General features: G+C 44.8%; 2 protein-coding genes across 4 annotated transcripts in view; one reads left to right on the top strand and one right to left on the bottom strand.

Moving 5' to 3' along the window:
* The window catches only part of LOC142582569 (uncharacterized), a 65,613-nt gene extending 52,903 nt beyond the window's left edge, over positions 1-12,710 (bottom strand). The window contains exons 1-3 of one of the 3 annotated variants that reach the window (XR_012828456.1): positions 12,366-12,710; positions 7,229-7,254; positions 120-282 (exon numbers count right to left, since the gene is read on the bottom strand). The gene's annotated coding sequence lies outside the window, so the exon portion shown is untranslated. The remainder of the gene's footprint in view (positions 1-119; positions 283-7,228; positions 7,255-12,365) is intronic. The other 2 variants (XM_075692432.1, XM_075692433.1) reach the window with 2 other exon arrangements.
* A 191-nt stretch (positions 12,711-12,901) lies between these two features.
* The window catches only part of Alg7 (Alg7 dolichyl-phosphate N-acetylglucosaminephosphotransferase), a 28,067-nt gene continuing 20,223 nt past the window's right edge, over positions 12,902-20,745 (top strand). The window contains exons 1-2 of the mRNA XM_075692435.1: positions 12,902-13,270; positions 13,853-13,967. Coding sequence (XP_075548550.1) covers positions 13,122-13,270; positions 13,853-13,967 — 264 coding nt within the window. The 5' untranslated portion in view covers positions 12,902-13,121. The remainder of the gene's footprint in view (positions 13,271-13,852; positions 13,968-20,745) is intronic.

The raw sequence follows: 20,745 nt of genomic DNA, 5'->3' as shown, positions 1-20,745 counted from the left end.
CAGACCGAAGTTTTGAAAACATTCTCAACAATGAGATAAAGCTTGAATTCACCAAGACGCCGAGTTCAGTAAACAATCTAGGTGCACTGAGTGGCAGCAAACAAGGTAGTATATCTTACCGAAAAAATCTATTTCTTCACACGCGCCAAGGATGGTGTACACTTGCACAGATTCCTAATGCAATGCTCGAGGCTAAGTGCAGCTTGTGTGCGGCGCCAAGACGATTCAAAATTGTGACGCAGAGCAGCGGCTGGTTGGTCACTGCAGACACTTAGCTCCTGCCTGAGAAAAAGAACCGATTGTTAATGCGCTGCTGCAGCAATGCTTAGCCACTTCCCAATGAAGAGCACCAGAAAAGAACACAGCAACACAGCCACATGTTGAACTGCATGTAATGACTTCCACTTCATTTACAAAAAAAGAAAAAAAAGAAGAGGAGTGGAAGCAGCAACATTGATTTGATGCACTGGGTCTTTCTGCCACTGTCCTGCTCAGGAAGGTTACTCAGTAAGGACTGCGATGGTTCCAGCCTGCACCGTACTGGGGTGGGTAGCCAAGGTAGCCTGTGTCATAGCCTAAATAGCTGGCATACTGATCATGAGGTCCATCCTGCCAAGGTGGAAAGGGCCGTTCCAGCACTTGCTCTCTACGAAAACGTTCCACCTCTTCCTCCAATTTTCGACGTTCTTCGTTCAAAACCTTGTCCAATTCTTCCCGCTTGTCCTTCTCAAAGTCCAGGAAGCGTTTCCAGCGCTCTGCCACCCTATGCTCTTGTGTGCCTGGTCGTGCAAAACGTGGTCCCAGTTCTCGTTCCCGCGCATACCCCCGCCCTCGTCGTGACACTGTCCGTTCAGGGAGGCCCAAAACCCAGTCTCTGTACTCCAGTGGCTCTGCCCAAACAGGTCTTGGCTCACTAGTCAGCAGGAAGCAGCCCTCGAGACATCGCTTCAAAGCAGCTTGGGCGGCCGGCTTGCGTGCAAACTCCACAATGCCCTCGCCTACCGAGCGACCCCTGTCATCCACAATAACCACAGCCCTTTCCACTTCACCAAAAAGAGAAAAAGCACTTTCCAGTAGTTCATTTGAGACCCACGGTCCAAGATTACGCACACTAAGGCATGTACCTTGGGTGGCAAATCGCACCTGAATGCGCCGTCCATCAACAAGAGCATCATCAAGTGCTGCTTTAGCAGCCTCAGCCGCTTCGTAGGATGCCATTTTGACAAAACCAAAGCCCTTCTCCGAGTTGAGGAATGTCTCTTGTACTTCGCCATGTTCCGAGAAAAGGCGACGCAGCTCCTCTTCTCCCGTGCTTGCAGGCAAGTTGCCCACAAACAGGCGGCAGCGGCCACCTGGCTTCTCGTCACGTGGTCGCACAGCACCACCCCCATGACCCAACGCTTTAGCCAGCTTGCCCTTGGCATTAGATGCTGGTGTCACGCGCAGTCGTCGGCCACGCCTTAAGTTCATGTCCAGGTTGGTCACCACGGCCTCAGCACTCTGGGGGCTATCCATCTTCACAAACGCAAAGCCCTTTTGGCTGTTCACAAAGACATCCCGTACAGCCCCATAAGGCTCAACCAGTTCTCGCACATCATCCTCGGTCACGGTGTGAGGTAGGTTGCCAATATAGATGCGGCTCCTATCAAGGGCTACATCAGGTGGGGGGTCCTTGGGTCGGTAGATGGGTGGCCGCTGCTGGCGTGGCTCTGCATTGTCGTGGAAGCTCATGCTGCACCTCCTCCTCCTCCTCCTGGCCGCTCCAAGCCACTAGCACGCACACATACATTCACTTCACTTGTATAACTCAAAACACTGCACAGTGAGAGGAATGCTTTGAAACCCATTAAAATGACCATGTCGATTCAATTTCAACAAGATGAAGTTCGCAGATGCTCACAAGGAGCAAAATAAGCACGAGTGCTACAGATTTCCTCTTAATTCAATCAAATTTGCAAAAGCGAATGCTGAGCCCCATGCACTTGATCTTTGCATCACAACTACAGTTGCTGTGAAAATGAACCAATATTCATCTGTTAAGTGCTGCAGCATTACTCAAGTATCACAGAAATGCTTAACAGTCTCCAGCAAGAGAGATTTAGGTGGTATATCTAAGCATATAACCAAGTTTTTATGACAACTTCCATTAAATCATGCAGATCTAATTTCATTAGCTTTCAAATTAGTTGCGACAATCTCTCTGTCATTGAGGAGACCGACAACTTGCGAGCTTGGGTAGAGATGAGTGCTTTACTTTCACGGAACTGCACACTATCAGTGATTCAAGGAGGGAATAAATTTTGTATCGGTACACAAACTTGCATCAAACTAGAAGCAACACTATTGCGAAGCTTCTGTACAACTGTAAAAGCACCCTCTTGCATGATCACAAGTCAGTATATGTTGTTTAGCTCTTTTCAAATGTATCAATTCTTGCTTTAAAGGGGTTCTTTATATTTTATTGGTGTAAACTTTCAACAAAAATAACCAACAATAAAGGAGTCATGCTTATTAGATGGAGAAGTCCCATCACATAGGAGCAGGGAATGTGCTCCAATGTGGAATGTTGAAGTTTGAACGGTGATTGCGGCCTCCACCAGAGAATCCTGTTCTTTCAATATACCCACCAGTCTTACATTTTCTAGCACTCCCCATTATGAATGTACCTGGATTGCGAATGGTTACAGCACATGAAAATGAAGTACGCATTAATGCAAGTACTCGAGATGTTGGTTGTCAATGGATGTACTGCTGCGTCAATAAACATGAAATGCGCATAAATTCGGTTGCAGCCTATCTTTCTGTCTTTGTTGCATTAAAGAAGCAAATTAAGTCAGTTGAGACTTAATCTTTCAAAACTGCATTTCTCTGGAATAAACAAGGCAGATTATTAGCAGCTAAAGCTAGAACTGCAATGCCAATGGTGCCGGTGTGATACCGTGAACTTCCCTGTATTGGCGGCGAGGAGTTACGGAGTCGCCATCTATCGGAAGCGCCTCGCTGATGTAGTATGAGGGATCACGTGGCACGCTCCTCATAGGTTTTGCTGTCAGCGCTCACTGAAAACACCATGCGCGAGCTCTCTCGGACATTTCTGTAAGTACTTCCGAAACGAGAGAAGTTTCTTACTGTCTAAATAATAATCTTGGGTAAACTGAAAGCACACAATCGTTTACAGACGCTATCTCTTTACCGAATACGTACAGTGAACGCCACTGCGCGTGGTCGCTGCGATGGAGTCTCCCGAACCGGCTTCTTGCGTGAAAGGTAGGTAAACGCTGAGAGCAAACTATCTGAATCTGTTCTTATAGTGTTTGTATAACTAAATGGAGCGTAATAGAATGCCTCAATGCAGCGATCGCACAGATTCGCAGCGACCGACTGCGCGTCTGCATGCTTGTCCGCGCACTGTTTCGCTTTCTCCGCGCGTGCGTTTTCGCACCGTGCCATGAGCTTTAGGCCGCAGAATATGAGCATTTGACAGTATACAAGCAACCATCGTTGCGTGGGCGCTATCAGAGCTGTTCAAAAATAATTTCATTGTAGAGACTTCGACGCCTACGGGGACTGGGATGTGCCGTCGCGACGATTAAATCTTTTTTTTCTTCAAAATTCTTTGACCTTTCATTATTATTTCTCGAGTTGCGTCGCACTGTATGTTTATCGGTGTTCTCAGCGTGCAATTTCCCGCTGCTCCTTTTTTGTAATCCAGTGCATTAATTCATATCACAAACATGACCATATGCCATGCTTTTTTTTAAATGTGCTTCTTACCGCTGCCTTTCCACTCCACTGAACTTGCCAGTATTTATAGCATCGACAAGTTCATAGACCAAACCGTCATGACATTAGTCGGGCAGCGGACTCGGGCGAGCGGCTCAGTGCGCGTTTTCAGAACATCGCAGACCGGGCGCCGTAGCAGAAATCGTCCTCGCGTCTGTGCTTGCTGCATGCCCGAGTTGTAGCCGATGACTGTTTGCCGGTTTTATATTTCGCGAGCCAAGCTTCACACAGCTTCTTGTCCTGCGGCTAGGTGTGAATAAGGCTGACACCGTGCTCCGTTGCGTGCGTCCGGCATTGCGGCACCGAGCAGTAGCCTACCATGTTGTGCGCCTTCAAAGGCAGCCACTACCTATTGTAGTGCTTTCAAGAGTTGTAAAGGAGACACTCGAAGCGGGAAAATCTCGCCACTAAATGAGGACCGCAGCGTACGAGGGAATTTAAACTCGTTTTCAGCTCGCTTCGGCGCGCCCGAAGCAGCCGACGCGGCCGCTATGTCCACGTGATCCCTCCTAGCACGTCACGCCGACGGTGGCGCCAGCTTTTCCAGTGGTGGAGCTCGAGGCCAATACTAATCCTATTTCTGTGGTCCAAGAGGACCTGGAAAATTTGCTAGCTTTGAAGAGGAGATGTGGGTCTGACCAAAAATTTTAATCTTTATTCTTTGAGGCATGGTGCTGCAAATTTGTACATGTATAATGTTATGTGCTCATTTCAATTATGAGGTCCATTTTTGTTTCTCTTGGTTCTATTTTATGCAATTGTATTTTTCTGCAAAGATTTGCAAAGTATCTGGTACTTAGATTTTGCTAAATAGGGTATCAATGGTTTCTGTACCATTTAAGGAATGCCGTAAGACCAACCTTATTGCTTGGTTTTAACTAGAACACGAGCTGTGGGGTTTCGTAGTTGAAACTCTAAAGGGTTTTTCTGGTGCTTAACTTTGAAGTCTCACAACTTTTGTTCTAGGTCAGGCAGAGCAATAAGGTTGGTCTTGCGGCATTCCTTGAACCATACAGAAGCCATTAATACCTTGTTTAGCAAAATCCAAGGAATAGATACTTTGCAAATCGTTGCGTAATATGATTTAAAGAAAGCTCACATAAAATTTGACAAAGGGGAGGCACACAAAAATGGACTGCATACTCACAATAGGCACGTAACATTACATATGTACACGACTTCGGTACCATATCTGGAACAAATTTTTCTAGAACCCACTTTGCACTTTAGCTACTTCACTTATTGTTAAATACAGTACCATTTGCTTATAAAACAACCAACCCTGAACATGTCAAAATGTATGATATCACAATAAGCTGGTGCAGTAATTTCAATGTAACATTACAAGTAATTGCTTTGGCCCTTCCTGGCCTACTAAGTCCAAGATATAATGCCCATTCTGTAATTGCCTATCTTGCTTGATGTGTGTCTAAAGTAAACCTTCTCAGTCAATAATTTTTGCACAAATACTAGCAGCAACGATTCACTCCCTCACAAAAGGCGTAAGGTTTACCTATCACAGGAGTGTTTGTGCAACTTTAACAAGACTAATACAGCAGTACATTGTATGAAGGACCACCTGGACTGACTATGCACTAACACCTTGCTCCCAACAGGCCTGTTTTCAAACAAATGCAGTGTTTTATGTAGACTGCTATTGAACATTTCAAATGAACTGCAAATTTATTAACTGGCTCAGCAGTGAACAGTGAACAGACACAAAATGTCAACCCTTGTCTGCTTTTCAGTTTATAAACGAGCACAAGGCATGTACCATCAGGAGTGGAAGTCTATACCACATGAGACATTAAAAAAATATGGCAGTGGCAGTTCTGGTGCGCTCAAGATTGCTTACACACTTGAGCACGCTGCTATATTTGACTGTACACCGAGGGTGCAAGAAAATTAGTAGTTTTTTTTTTTTGCTTCAGTACAGAAATTGTTAAATGACACCTAATACTAAGAATACTTCAAGGTTTGTATCTATCGCTGCTGTAGGCACAACAAATCCTGCATCAACTTAGCCCAGAGCCCAGGGCTAAAAATTTAATGCTTAAACACACGAATACACCAAACCCCCATGCCTTCCAAATGAGATTGCAGCAAAAGAGCTCAACTTGACCTTTCCAGTGCTTCCCTTAGTGCTAGGAAACTTGCATCATCTGGTCGAAAAATGAATGTGCATTCTGTTACCAAAACCAACAGAAGAATAGCCTAAACCAACAGAGGAATAGCCTAAACCAACAGAGGAATAGCCTGCCTTAAAGGTAGTCATGAGAACTAGTCTAGAAGAGGCTGGATGACTATGCCACATATGCCCTGCCTGAGTAATCAAGTCTTTTATGGTCCAAACCAACAAACCCATTTGATCAGCAAGTATGCAATAAGTAATTGATTTAGGTCAAGTATTAGTATGAAAAGAAATATACAGCATGAATTAAAAGATATCGGCATGAGCAATATAACTTAATATGCACTTAAAGATGTACTCGCACTGCTTCAGATACATTATGGACAATACACAAACAGTGGAATAACTGTAAAGCAGCCAAAGGAGTACAGACATATTTCCGACTGGTCAATTTTCTTGCATTAAATGGATGTTCAAATGCTCTAAACCTTAGAGAAATACTGCCAAGCACCAGAGCACCCTATGTAGATAACTAAATACTCGTTTCTGTGAACCAGTTTTTGTTTGAATACCCAAGAGATTAATAAATCATGTCACAATGTGGATGACTCCATTCCTCTGATAGCTGCAAATGCCACATAAGAGCCCAGCCAGAATGCAGCACTTTTGTTAACCCTTTTTCAATGAGCAACAGCATTACACTTAGCCTTATCGCTTACATGCCAAGAAATTTTGCCTTCTGCCTTGACATCACAACTATGTCCGTGATACAAGATAGAGCCTTTTTAGACCACTTGAACACACAAGATGGTTTTCCCAACTTTTATACATTCCAAATTTGATCCCTTTACATGCAAGAAGTGCATGGTAGGTTCAAGAATACGTCAGTGCTCCTTTAAATCTAAATTCCAAGGCTTCGTGCTATGCAAGAGATCAAAAACAAAAGCTCATTCACCTTTGTGCTTGCCTTGGTTACAGCATCCCCTTGCTCTAAATTGTGGTTACTTAGCATAAGCAAACCCCTAGGCAAGCCCAATTCTCGATAACATTTAAGCCTGGCATCAATGCACAATCATACAATTGTCAAAGCCAGCCTGTCAGAGTACCAGCCCATTGCTGCCCCAGTAGGTTATAAAATGGAGCCCACCAAAAGTAAGGATTTTGGCATTGAGATGAACTGACTTTATGAGTAAATTATCCAAATTTTTACAGCCTGGGCTCCATGACAAAGGATGTGAACTGTGACCTCCGCATGAAAAAGAAAGCAAAAACTCCTGCAGATGCTGCAGCTGTAAGAACACTGAATATATTTACCTTACGTCCTCCCTGGGGTGGCCACCCTAGAAGAAAGCAAGTTTCTACTTCAAACATGGCACCGCCGTTTACTGTGAAGCTACACACGGGCAACAGGTAATGAAGCATCTACATGACTGGGTGGCTGGAACAGTATTATGAGCATTCCTTTTGATGGGTAACTGCAGGCATTATCGGATATTTTTAAACAAGTCAGAGGCTATATTGTATTCAGACATTATTTAATAAAGTAAGCACCACATGTACTGTTACACTCATAGATTTTAGGCCAACAATCTTCCACCCATTTCATACCAGTCAGTCAACCCATTCATATTTTGACTATTATGCATGAAACAATTTCTTACCAGTCACCACCACGTCAACCTATTCATACTGCGACTACTGTACACGAAACCAAAAGCTTTTGGGTAAAATAATACCCCTGCCACATGGGCACAGAAAATGACATTAACTGGCTAATGCCTTAAACTTTAATGTTATTCGCGGGGTGCCACACAAACATGCTTAATGGCATTAAAGCTTAATGCCATTCGTGACGTAGTGCATTCTCGTAACTCACTTGGCCACCAAATGTGTACTGTCGATCCCAGTGTCTCCACATTCTGACGAGACTAAACGGATTCTTAGTGAATAACAATTAATATATTCTTCACTTTCTTTAAAAAATTGCTCTTTCTCGCAGCGAAGTGCGTTCTTACAATTATTACAACTCACTTGGCTGTCGAATGCGTACTCTCGTTTACAATGTCCCCAGCGTGGCTGTAGTGACCATATTCTCACGGTATTAAGCAAACTTGTAGATAAAGACAATATATTCACTTTTTTAAAAGGAGCTCTTCATTTTCGTGGAGATCAGCAGGCAATCTTGCCGCTACACAAGGCTAGAGCACTAATCGCGAGCGTGTTAGCCAGGAGAAGCTGTTCGATTGCACGGTGGTGGCCCCTTGCCTTGTTGGCCTCATACTGAACTAGGGTGGTTGCTTGGGCTAGTTGGCAATTCATGATCAAAAATAACGTACAGCGCAAAGGACCAGGACAGCGATAGACGACATACACAGCGCTGACTTCCAACAATATTTTATTGCGTTGCCACATCGTGTGTATATATACAAGAAGAGGCATGCGCAGAAAATGTACGGCAGTCACATGGGGTGTTCTAACAGCAAGTCATTGAACGATACATGGTCACCTCAAAAAATAATAATAATAAATAAAACAAATTAAGCAATAAAATTTCTATCTGTCTAGAAACGCGACTTCACCAGGGGTCAGTGCGATTGAGGGCGCACTAACGCAAGAACTGCCAAGTTTTCTGATGAAATCAGCTTCCACTATTTCGCGTGTGAGTTGTGAGCAGTGTCTCGCTAAAACTTGCGTATCTTCAAAGAATGGCACGCAGCCGCAGTCCCGGCAATGGATGCCCAAGTGGCCTTGTACAGTGTTGCGGACGTTGTTAGAATGCTCTCTTAGTCGATCATTTAAGCACCTGCCCGTTTGTCCTACATAATTACGGCCGCAAGACAGGGGAATTTCGTAGACTACATTGGTTATGCACGTCACAAACCGTTTTTTGTGCCCGACAGAACAACAACTCTGATGCGATTTAGGCGTGTTTACACGACTACAGAGCCTTGCCAATTTTTCCGGGGCCGAGAAAACGACTGCGATTCCTACACGCTGCCCAATTTTCTTTAGCCTATGGGATACATCATGCACATATGGCAGCACTGCAAATCTGCGTCTTTCAGCCCGCTGGTTTCCTGATTGAGCGGGATCATCACGTTTTGTGCGCCTCAGAAGCTGTTCAGCCATAGCTGAACAGCTTCTGAGGCGCACAAAACGTGATGATCCCGCTCAATCAGGAAACCAGCGGGCTGAAAGACGCAGATTTGCAGTGCTGCCATATGTGCATGATGTATCCCATAGGCTAAAGAAAATTGGGCAGCGTGTAGGAATCGCAGTCGTTTTCTCGGCCCCGGAAAAATTGGCAAGGCTCTGTAGTCGTGTAAACACGCCTAAATCGCATCAGAGTTGTTGTTCTGTCGGGCACAAAAAACGGTTTGTGACGTGCATAACCAATGTAGTCTACGAAATTCCCCTGTCTTGCGGCCGTAATTATGTAGGACAAACGGGCAGGTGCTTAAATGATCGACTAAGAGAGCATTCTAACAACGTCCGCAACACTGTACAAGGCCACTTGGGCATCCATTGCCGGGACTGCGGCTGCGTGCCATTCTTTGAAGATACGCAAGTTTTAGCGAGACACTGCTCACAACTCACACGCGAAATAGTGGAAGCTGATTTCATCAGAAAACTTGGCAGTTCTTGCGTTAGTGCGCCCTCAATCGCGCTGACCCCTGGTGAAGTCGCGTTTCTAGACAGATAGAAATTTTATTGCTTAATTTGTTTTATTTATTATTATTATTTTTTGAGGTGACCATGTATCGTTCAATGACTTGCTGTTAGAACACCCCATGTGACTGCCGTACATTTTCTGCGCATGCCTCTTCTTGTATATATACACACGATGTGGCAACGCAATAAAATATTGTTGGAAGTCAGCGCTGTGTATGTCGTCTATCGCTGTCCTGGTCCTTTGCGCTGTACGTTATTTTTGCTCATACTGAAGCCTTTGCATTTCTCGACAATGACTCGAAGAAGCACATACGCCAGGAAGAAACTGGAGCACATGGTCAAATTCTTCAGGATAGCTGCTCGAGAGCTTTGAAGCTTTGAGCGCTATTTTTCCGATTTCAATGCTTTGGCTATGCTATGGATTGGCCGTCGAGCTAGCTTTGGCTTCAAACAGTTTGCGGCTGGGTGCAACAATGACATTCCTGAAGTAAACTACATACAATACGCCGATGAACGTTTCTCATGCCATTTCTTAAACATCTGCTCCCTAGATAACTGTTTTTTATTGTTTATTGTACTACGATTGGCAAACAAACAAATTTCACTGCAGTTATCGCCATCGCAATGCATAATGTCACCAAGTATGCGCATATAGTAGCGATCAAAATATAATGGCATTAAGAAACTTAAGGTCTTAAACTTTTAATGCCATTAACGTCGCCCATGTGGCACAGGTATAAGACATCTGCTTCTGCAACTGCTGCGGCATTCCACAAAACCAAGTTCAATTTTTTTTTGTCATTTCCACACGCCATGGACGAATAGTAAGCGTCCGTAAACATGATGCAGCAAAATAGCATTCTCAACGCTATCAGGCATCATACATTTTTTCTGAACATGGATGGATGGATGAATGAGGCTCAACTCTTTGAATCGGGCGGAGGCGCGCGCCACCTAGCCTTGAATGGTACTATATGCATGCATACCTATGTATTTACTTGTTTACTTTTGCGTTGATATCCTCCAATCAGATAGCCTCTGTTTAGTTATTTCTACCTGTTCTAAGTTATTTCACTTTCACCATCTTTAAAACCCAAAGCTTTGATAGTTCCGCATTACATTCAACTGCAGGGTGAAGTTGTTTACAAGCATCAGGTGTTCAGCCGTTTCCTCCTGTCCACATGCCCCGCACAAGCTATCTCCCGATATCTGGCTCGGTACGTCTGCAGTACACCTATCCTGGCCTCAAACAACAATAAGCTTCCCTTAGAGTTATCGTATTTTCTTTGGCTATTTCTTGCTTAAACGTCCTTTATGTCTAACGCTGATTTGGTTTGCACCTGTTTTCCACATAACCCTCTGTCTCCTTAACCTTTTTCTTGACAAATGATTCCTTACCTGTCCCCCCACTGTTGCCCAAGTATTTGCTTGACAATTTTCTAGTTCACTTCCTCCACCTTGTGTCAACATTCCTCGTGTATAAGTAATTGATACCTTTCTAGCCCACCGCATTTCCCCCATTTGGAGTTGGTGTCCTTGGCGTACGCTCTGGAACAAAAAGCTCCCATGCGCATAATAAACATAAATGAACCATGAACTCCCATGAACATAAATGGTAGCAATCGTGACACCAAGCGAGCAGGTACCGAACTAAAATGGCACGTTGTCAACGTAATTCACTTGTGGTGACGCTCAAAGCGAATAGGCAGAGCAGTAAACTGTCCGCAAGCATCTTGCCCAAGAGCGGCGCAGTTCGGCCGTTGCGCATGGGAGGTTTTTGTTCCAGAGCGTACGCCAAGGACACCAACTCCAACTGATTCAAGTTTAAGGACCCACAACACTGCAATCTGGTCGCCTAGGCACGAATTTGAAGCATGAAAGCTTCGTAATGCCAAAATGAACACAGACGCTACGCTTATCGCTTTTCACGCCACATAGGCGGCTTCCAGAGAAGATCCGAGGCGCAGAGCGTCGTAAAGCGCGAGAAAGTCTTCCCGACGTACACCGAACAACGAGAACTGCGCCCTGCAACTTCTACACCAGTCAGAACCTTGCCCAAGGCGCGGCCTGATCTTCCAGGGACGCGGAGACGCCGGTACCTGCGCCATATTCCTGCGGTCTTCTAGCTGCACTGGCATGGTTCACCTGCTCAAGCAGAGTAACTGGAAGCGGCAAAAAGTTTTTTTTTTATAAACTTGAGAATTAACGCGTAGGGATTAACACTATAACTGAACCGCAATTGCGCCTTTCGACCGATGCGCGGGGGGCGTCTGTACGCGAACCGGCGTTCGGTCGTCGTAGTTAGGCTTAACGAAACGACATCGTCCCATCACGCTCAATTTACAAGCAGCAGATCAAAAGTTTAACAAATGAGCTCAGGATATTCACGACGCTAGTGTTTTGGGCGTGTGAGCGGCCTGACCGAAACGTATGTACTATCAGCGGAAGTTTAGCCCTAGCACTAATGTGCACGAAAAGTAACCGTATACAAAACCGAGCAGAACAGAATATCATTGCTTCTAAATTGGACGCTCCGGCAGCTATTCTGAAAGAAGAATCTGCAAAATGCGGAAAAAGAACTACCGATACATATCAAGTGAAACTTGGTGTAAGAATGTAAGATTAAGCACCAGAACGAGAGCCTTCTGTCTCGTCGCTTCCACTGCGTAGCAATGGCGGCCGGATGAACAATAACGACCGGGCAAGAATGCCGGTCGCAGATTAGGGAAGCGCAGGAGAGCGAACAGCGACTCGTATTCATAACATTTGTAAAACTTACCTTCCCGGTTCTGTTTCACGACCTTATCTCCAGTCTTGTCCAAACCAATTTGCTGATTCAGAAGACGAGTACCACACGTTAGCACAGTATGGCGGAGGATCTTTGACGAGAAGACGCGCAGTGCGCAGGCGCAAGAAACGTAGCCTAATGTTACGCACAAGAAAAAGAAGTTCTTTGTCTTTATCAAAAAAGTGCCTTAATTATAGCGATTAATGACTCTTAAACAGAAACAAACATATGAAACCTAATTTGAATGCTTGCGGTTACTGAGGTACGGGATAAATTGCGGTCCGCAGACAATGCAACAACGTCGTTAAATGTTACCGCCGTTACCGCTCCATACGGCAACTCTTTTTTTTATGTATACTTGCGTAAAAATAGTTACTCAAAACACAATATGACCAGTATAACAGTGAGATGAAAAAAAAGTTTTTCTTGCTAAATGAGCTTTTTTTTTTTTAGTCTGAAGTTGATGAAGTTGCTTTTTCTTAAACCTACCGCAAGAAAAATGACGGTAGTAAATAGTGTGTCTATCACGCCTTGCATGGACGCTTTCGCTAAACAGCGTACGCGTACGCGTATTTGCGTTCTTCCGGTACTTCCGTCGTCTTGCGGTCGACGATCGCTTCAGTGCGATGAAGATTGTTTCGTTACTGACGTGCCGGGCGGCGTGTGGCTTTCGTGGCCTGTGATGTGTACAGCGTACTTTAGTTTGCTGGCTTCGAACTGTGAACATCTGTGACACAGGCATTCAAAATGCACACTTTAATCGTTCTCGGCATCAATGTGACGATGTCAACTTTCGCTCATCTAGTCACGCTCAACTTAATACCTCGTTTCAGAGCAATGTTTATTAAAGCCGGACTATCAGGTGTGGACATGAGCAAAACAACCAAAGCCAAGGTGTAAGTTATTCCTTTTTGCTGCCACGGTTAAAATGTTAAAAAAAAGAAGAAGAAAAAAACATTACGTCAGCTGATCGAGTGATCTGTGTGCTAGTGAAGCAGTATTTCCAGAAAGGAGCAACGTGGCAATACTGTTTCCACAGGAAAACGAAAAACAGAGCTACTTGTAGTAGTGCTTGTAGATATATTCGTCCGTAGCCCGAATACTTCACCTTAGCTTGAGAGCACGAATTCGCCGAAGTTTCGTTTCAGGCCCGAGAGCCATCGTTAAATACCAATAATTTTTGACGCAGTTTTAGCATCAATAATCTGCCGTGCGTTGTGCTATGCAAACAAGGGTCCACTACACAGAGAGAAAAAAAAAAAAAAAAAACCACTTGTGCACCATCTACCAGCAGTAGCCGCGTTTTAAAACCTAACTGCACAGCACGGAACAACTCTTTGGCGCCGATCTGCAGCTTTGCGCTTTTAGTCATGCACTTACTGGCACTTACCTCATGCTGTCTGTTCTTTATGCGAGTTGTGTGAACAAGGGCCGTCATTTACGTGTGCCGCCGTATTTTTGTCTCGTTTTTATTTCAGGCCAGAATCTGTTGGAGTGATATCAGCGACGGTCTTCTTAATTACTATGTTCCTCTTTATCCCTGTTCCCTTCTTCAACTATCTGACTGAATCCTCAAGCTTCCCACACAGTGATGTAAGTTTCTTGCCCTGTTGTCATTACTTCGTACGCACAGTCGCTTTATCACTAAGTTTATGCTCGAGGGATGACATCATGCACTTACAAAATCAACATACCTGACTCGTTTTCCTTCTTCAGGTTAATGACTCTGTAACTGCTCGTGCTGCAACAGCAGTCCGCTATGGTATGCCTCTTTCAAGTATTGCACATGAGATCAATTCATTTTGCCTGCACTCTCTGAACAGTGCTTAGCTTTTCATCATACTGTGCAATTGTTTGAATATGACTTGGAACACTTCTGTAGTGCGAATTTTATGTTCAATTTCTTTGACTATTTGAGTATGGCCGAGTGATACTATAATTATTGGACACCTACTGGCCATAAAAGGGGACTATTGTAAACCAAAAGGGAACTGAGTGATTACTTCACATTTTAAACGAGGGGCCCGTTTTTATTAGTCATACAATAAGAAGCCAACAAACACTGACACCAAGGACAACATAGGGGAAAGTACATGTGCTTAATAAATGAAATAAAGAAACAATAAATTAATGGAAATGAAAGTGGATAAAAAAACTTTCCGCATGTGGGGAACGATCCCACAGCCTTCGCATATTGCATGCGACGCTCTACCAATTGAGCTACTGCGGTGCTGTTTCCCCATCCACTTTCTTGGGTATTTATGTTTCCTAGTAGAACCCTGGGAGTGTCAGCCAGGGCCACCACTCACAGAAATTGGTGGCGAATGTGGAACATCTGCCGCAGGCGTCACGAGAACGTGATCTTTTTGGGTGAAGGCAATCGGTCAATAAACCCACACATGCTACCTGAAGTTATCAGTGTTGCCGGATTCGAAACCCTCGTTATGTAATAAACGAGGAGAAAGGGGTTAACCGAGGGGCCCGCTTTTATTAGTCATATCATAAGAAGCCAACAAACACTGACACCAAGGACAACATAGGGGAAATTACTTGTGCTTAATGAATGAAATAAAGAAACGATAAAGTAATGGAAATGAAAGTAGATGAAAAAACAACTTGCTGCAGGTAGGGAACAATCCCACAACCTTCGCATTTCGCATGCGATGCTCTACCAGTTGAGCTACCGCAGCGCCGTTTCCCCATCCACTTTCATGGGTATTAATTTTTCCTAGTAGAAACCTAGGAGTGTCAGCCGGCGCCACCACTCACAGACTTTGGCGGCGGATGTGGAACGTCCTTTTTGCCGCAGGCGTCGCGAGAAAGTGATCTTTTTGGGTGAAGGCAACCAGTCGCATTTTACAAATTTACGAGTAGCATAGCTGAGCAGGCTTCCAAATAGCATTGCACATACTAAAGTAAATAGACTGGATTTTTTTTACTGCCCTTGCTGTTTTCTTTCTCATTTCTGTTTGCTCTCAGAAGCAGAATAAGAGTGGTATTCACTTCTATATGTGAAGCCCATATTTTAAAATTTCACTATTCAAACAGCCCTAATATTCATTTAAACAGCGTTGCATAGTGGTGTTCATATGTTGGCATTCATTTAACATAGTACTGACTCTGCACAGGACACGTTCACAGCACTGCCTGCACATGCTGAAGAGCTAGCACAAGCTTTGTGCACAGGTATTGTGAATGATCTGCGCAAGTGTAGTGCTTGCACTAGGCAACCGTGAACCGCTTTGTCGAGTACAGGGTGTCTAACGGACACCATTTGTATAAAATACGTTGTCCCTGCGAGGTTGGTCAGCAGAGAAAACAAAACTCTTAAGTTTTGATGATATAGTAAAAGCAGCAGAATACTTCTATACCCACCTTTACAGTAGCCAGAGCAGCCACGCTATTTTCATTCGAAGTAGTGATGAACAAGATACAGATGGCTGCTTTTATAACTAGCAGTGAAGTTATAATGGACCTTGCAAGGCATGACACAGAAATAAGCTGCAGGAGAAGATGGAATAACAGTCGGTTTGATCAAAAATTGAGGAAATGACATGCGTGAAGAGCATGGGGCCCTTTATACACAATGCCCCGTGATTTCAAGTATACCAGAGAGCTGGAAGAATTCCAGCATTACACTAATCCATAACAAGGGAGACATTAAAGAACTGAAGAATTATAGACCCATTAGCATGCTTTCAGTATTGTATAAAATATTCACCAAGATAATTTCCAATAGAATCAGGGCAACACTTTACTCCAATCAACCAAGAGAACAGGCTAACTTCAGGAAGGGATATTCTACAATGGATCACATCCTTGTCATCAATCAAATAATCAAGAGATCGGCAGAGAACAATTAACCTCTCTATATAGCTTTGATAGCTTATGAAAAGGTGTTTGACTCAGTTTAGATACGAGCAGATATTGAGACATTGCGTAATCAAGTAGTACAGGAGCCATACGTTAATATCTGGGGAAATATCTACAAAGATTACACAGCTACCTTAGTTCTCCACAAGACAAGTAAAAAGTTACCTATCAAGAAAGGGGTCAGGTATACCCGCCGTGGTTGCTTAGTGGCTATGGTGTTGGGCTGGTACACACGAGGTCGCGGGATCGAATCCCGGCCACAGCGGCCGCATGTCGATGGTGGCGAAATGCGACAACACCCATGGTGCTTAGATTTAGGCGCACGTTAAAGAACCCCAGGTGGTCCAAATTTTCGGAGTACCCCACTACGGCGTGCCTCATAATCAGGAAGTGGTGTTGGCATGTAAAACCCCATAATTTGTTTTTTAGGGCTCAGGCATGGAGACGCAATTTCTCCAATGCTATTAACTGCATGTTTAGAAGAAGTATTCAAGCTATTAGACTGGAAAGGCTTAGGAGTGAGGATCAATGGCAAATATCTCAGCAGCCCTTGGTTTGCAGATTACATTGTCCTGTTCAGCAACGGTGGGGACGAACTACAACAAATGATTCAGGACCTTAACTGAAAAACTGTAAGAGTGTGGAAGATAAATATGCAGAAGACAAAGGTAATGTTCAATAACCTGGTAATTAAACAAGAATTCAGGATCGCCAGTTAGCCTGTAGAATCTATACAGGAGTATGTTTTCCTAGGTCAGTTACTGACAGGGGACCTTGATCATGAGAAGGAAACTTGCAGAAGAATAATGGGTAGGAATGGATACGGCAGGCATTACCAAATCCTAACTGAAAGCTTACCACTGCCATTGAAACGAAAAGTGTACAATCTAACATATGGGGCACAAACTTGGTTGTTAACAAAGAAGCTCGAGACCAAGATAAGGACTGTGCAAAGAGCGATGGAAAGAAAAACATTAGGCATTATGTTAAAAGACTGGAAGAGAGTGGTGTGGATCAGAGTGCAAATTGGGATAGCAGATATTCTGGTTGACATTAAGGGAGAAAAGGGAGCTGGCCAGGTCATGTATTGTGTAGGGTAAATAACCAATGAACCATAACAGTTACAGATTTGGTGCCAAGGGAAGGGAAGCGCTATCGAGGACGACATAATACTTGGTGGGTTGATGAAACTATGAAATTTTCATGCGCAAATGTGAATCGGCTAGCGCAAGACAGGAGTAATTGGAGATCGCAGGGAGAGGCCTTTGTCCTGCACTGTACAAAAAAAGATAGGCTGATGATGATGAAGTCAGAGGCATGCAGCACTTATTTCCAATTTTGAAATGTTGCACTGCTGTTAACTTTTACTTTGTCTAAGTGCTTAAATTGTAGGGATTGGCATCATTAGCCACTCACAAGCCAGCACAAGGACTGGGGATGGGAGTGCACTGAGGACAAAGAGACGCACTTGGGCGTAGACGCTCACACGGCGGGCACCATGAAAGACGAAGAAGCAGAGTAAAGCAGGTGATCACAGGCATGGCTTCTTGTCTGCTTCTCTCCTTTGCAATGGTGCAGTCGACGAAAGGCCAGTCTTAAGGCACTCCTGCCTTAAGCACCGTACTGTGAAGACCTTGTGTCCTCCTGGTTCTCACTGTCCTGGGTCCTCTTGGTGAGGGAATGCTGTCAACACTTCCCTTGTCATGGATGGTGTACCTGGGACTACCTCAACCTCTGAGCCACCAAGCCATGCCATCCACGCTGCCTTTGGAGATGGATCTCGCTGCTGTGAATGCCACGACCACTGCACTGTCCGCGACTTTGGCCGCAAATGCAGTTGAAGGCGGCCCAACCTTAAGGATAGTCCTCATGGGTCTGCGCTGTGCGGGATGCCTCCTGCGGCCAGAGAGCGCTAGTCATGTTTCCCTTGCCATGGATCACTGCCCCAGGACACCATCCACCACTGGGCTGCCAAAGAATGCCATACATGCTTCCCTTGCCGTAGATCTCGGTAGTGAAAGTACCAAGGCTGCTGTATTCTCCGCGGATGCCACCCGGGGCTCCTCGAGAGGCTTACCAGACATCCTCAGGGACGTCACACGAGCCATCTCACTGCTCTCACAGCAACTAGACTAAGTTGCCTTGGTAACCTCCAGGTTCTTGCCCACAGCTTTACTATTGCCAGCTATTTGGGAATTGCCGGAGTTCCGTGGCTTCCAGGGTAACACCATCGTTTTGGTGGGAACAGCCATTGCACTCTGTGCTTGCCATGCTTGGTCAGACTGTGAGAAATGGGCGGTTGCAGTATGCTGGCTTTGTGGTGGCGCCAAGGGATGGCATGAGCACGCAGACATCAGGTACTGGCCCTGGCCTGAATGGAGTGAAGCTTTAGTAGCTGTCTTCGGCCCGCTCGCCTATGCATGCAACGACTCCGACCAGCAGTGTTTTGTGGTCGCAGCTCGTGAGATGCACCACCTGGACGTGCCCACTTTCCATCCACAGCAGTCATCAACACGGTATACAAGCTCTCCATCACTTGGGCACATGGAAGCGCCGGCTCATCAGGTGACGCCATCAGCTTCATTCCATCTGGTGGGTATTTCCTAGCAAACTGCTGCTCCTGCTGTGACACACTGCCCGGTGGCCTATGAGCTCCCGCTCTCCGAAAGCTCTGTTCAACACGTAACTACTGGGAGAAGCCAAGTTCAAATTCACAGGCAACGGCCGTCTATGCCTCTAAACGTCGTGGGCCCGTCGAGCTGCGATGATGGGCAGCTACCACTCCACGACCGTTATCTGTCCACGGAATCCACAAACGATACACTTCTGGACCCATCGGAGCCATAGCTCAGGATTTCGCAGCATTCGTTGGCTGAACATGCAGCCATTTGTCCTTCACCGAGTGAGGTCTCGCTAAATAAAGAAAGCCAAGACGGCTAGCATCGCTGAGGCCGTCATTATCGAAGACCTTATCCTACTGCCCAAAGCTCCCTATCAGATCAACAAGAGACCACAGACTCAGGCACAAATACAGCTGTTCCCTGGTTAAAGCGCGGAAAATATTGCAGCTTCTGAGAAGGCATCGCTTTTGACCTCGCCTTCAGACATAGATGACTCGACAGCAGTTGGCATTTTGTCATGCTCGGCAGTTTGAAACCTATCAGCAAGCCTTGATCCATCACCGGCAATGTTGTGAAGAGGCACGTGATAGTTGGCCAGACGATTTCGTTGCTTGCACGAAGGGTCAGTGCGGCCAGCTGCTGTTCAGTGTACAAGAGCTGCTGCCATGCTTTGCCAAGTGTGGCGAGATAATCGTCTGCGAGACCTGCAACCCTTCCGAAACAGCTATGAAGTTCAGCGACCAGAGTGGCTATGGAGTCACAGCGGAAACTAAACTTGCAGCATGGCAGAGTGTAAGAACTGGCATCGTTAGGCGATCACAAGGCAGCGCAAGAACTGGAGATTGGAGGTAACCAAGGACAAAGGTTGCCAGGAAAGACAAAGAAGCAGAGTAAAGCAGGTGATTGCAGGGATGGCCTCTTGTCTGCTTCTCTCCTTTACAAAATGCTGAAGTACACTGCAAGAGAACATTGGCTATAAGTTATGTTCTCTGGGTTAATTCCGCATTGCACTTAGTAAGCGATGGTTGCATAGGAAATGTTTCAAAGAAGAAAACACAAAATGTTTCATACTGGTTCCAGTACAGTCTTCTTCACCAGTAGCTGTGAAATCTGTACCAAGCTCAAAGGGACAGTAAAGAGGAACACTAAATAAATTTTGATTGATAATGTGTTCTTTCATAACTTGTATTTAATTGATCTGGCAGAAACATTTGATCAATACTAAATAAAATGAAGACCGAACTTTCCTTAAATTTTGCACTGAAGTTACAGCGCCGGTGTGGCACTGTAACATCATGGATTTCAGTGCGTCTTGTATTGTGCCATTTTCGCACAGAAAAGGTTCTTGAGGCTTGCCTGGTCGGCTCTCAGAGTCCAATGTAGATTTGCTTTGCAGATAAATTGTTAAGTAGGCATGGGTAATGCCGTTAAATTCCATGATATTGCAGCTAGGAGTGCCTTCGAGTGCCAATGTTGCCCATCTTCTTGTCCTAGCATCTTTCTTGGCCTATCAAGATTCCTGTCGTGGTAAAATCAACCGCTTACTATTGCAGAAATGTAAATTACTACAATTGACTGTCGTCAAAACAAAGCCGCATCTGACAGAAAAACGCCTTTATCATATCCAATATTTCTTATAAACAGCTATTCGTTAAGCAGTGATGTTGGAGAAACACTTGAAATTTACTTTGGTATATCCAATAATTTTTTATATCCATGCTCATTATGGGAATATGAAATGACGAATCCCAACATAGAGGACAATAGGCTGGTTTATTCCTTCACTGAATTAATTAGCAAGGGTAAAATGCAGTAGAACAGTGCTGAAGAAAAGCAGCAACCACAGGTATGACTCAGCGATTCGTGAAGTGCACAGC

Source organism: Dermacentor variabilis, chromosome 5, assembly GCF_050947875.1.
Source record: "Dermacentor variabilis isolate Ectoservices chromosome 5, ASM5094787v1, whole genome shotgun sequence".
NCBI lineage: Eukaryota > Metazoa > Arthropoda > Arachnida > Ixodida > Ixodidae > Dermacentor > Dermacentor variabilis.
This window is presented reverse-complemented; position numbering and strand designations above follow the sequence as displayed.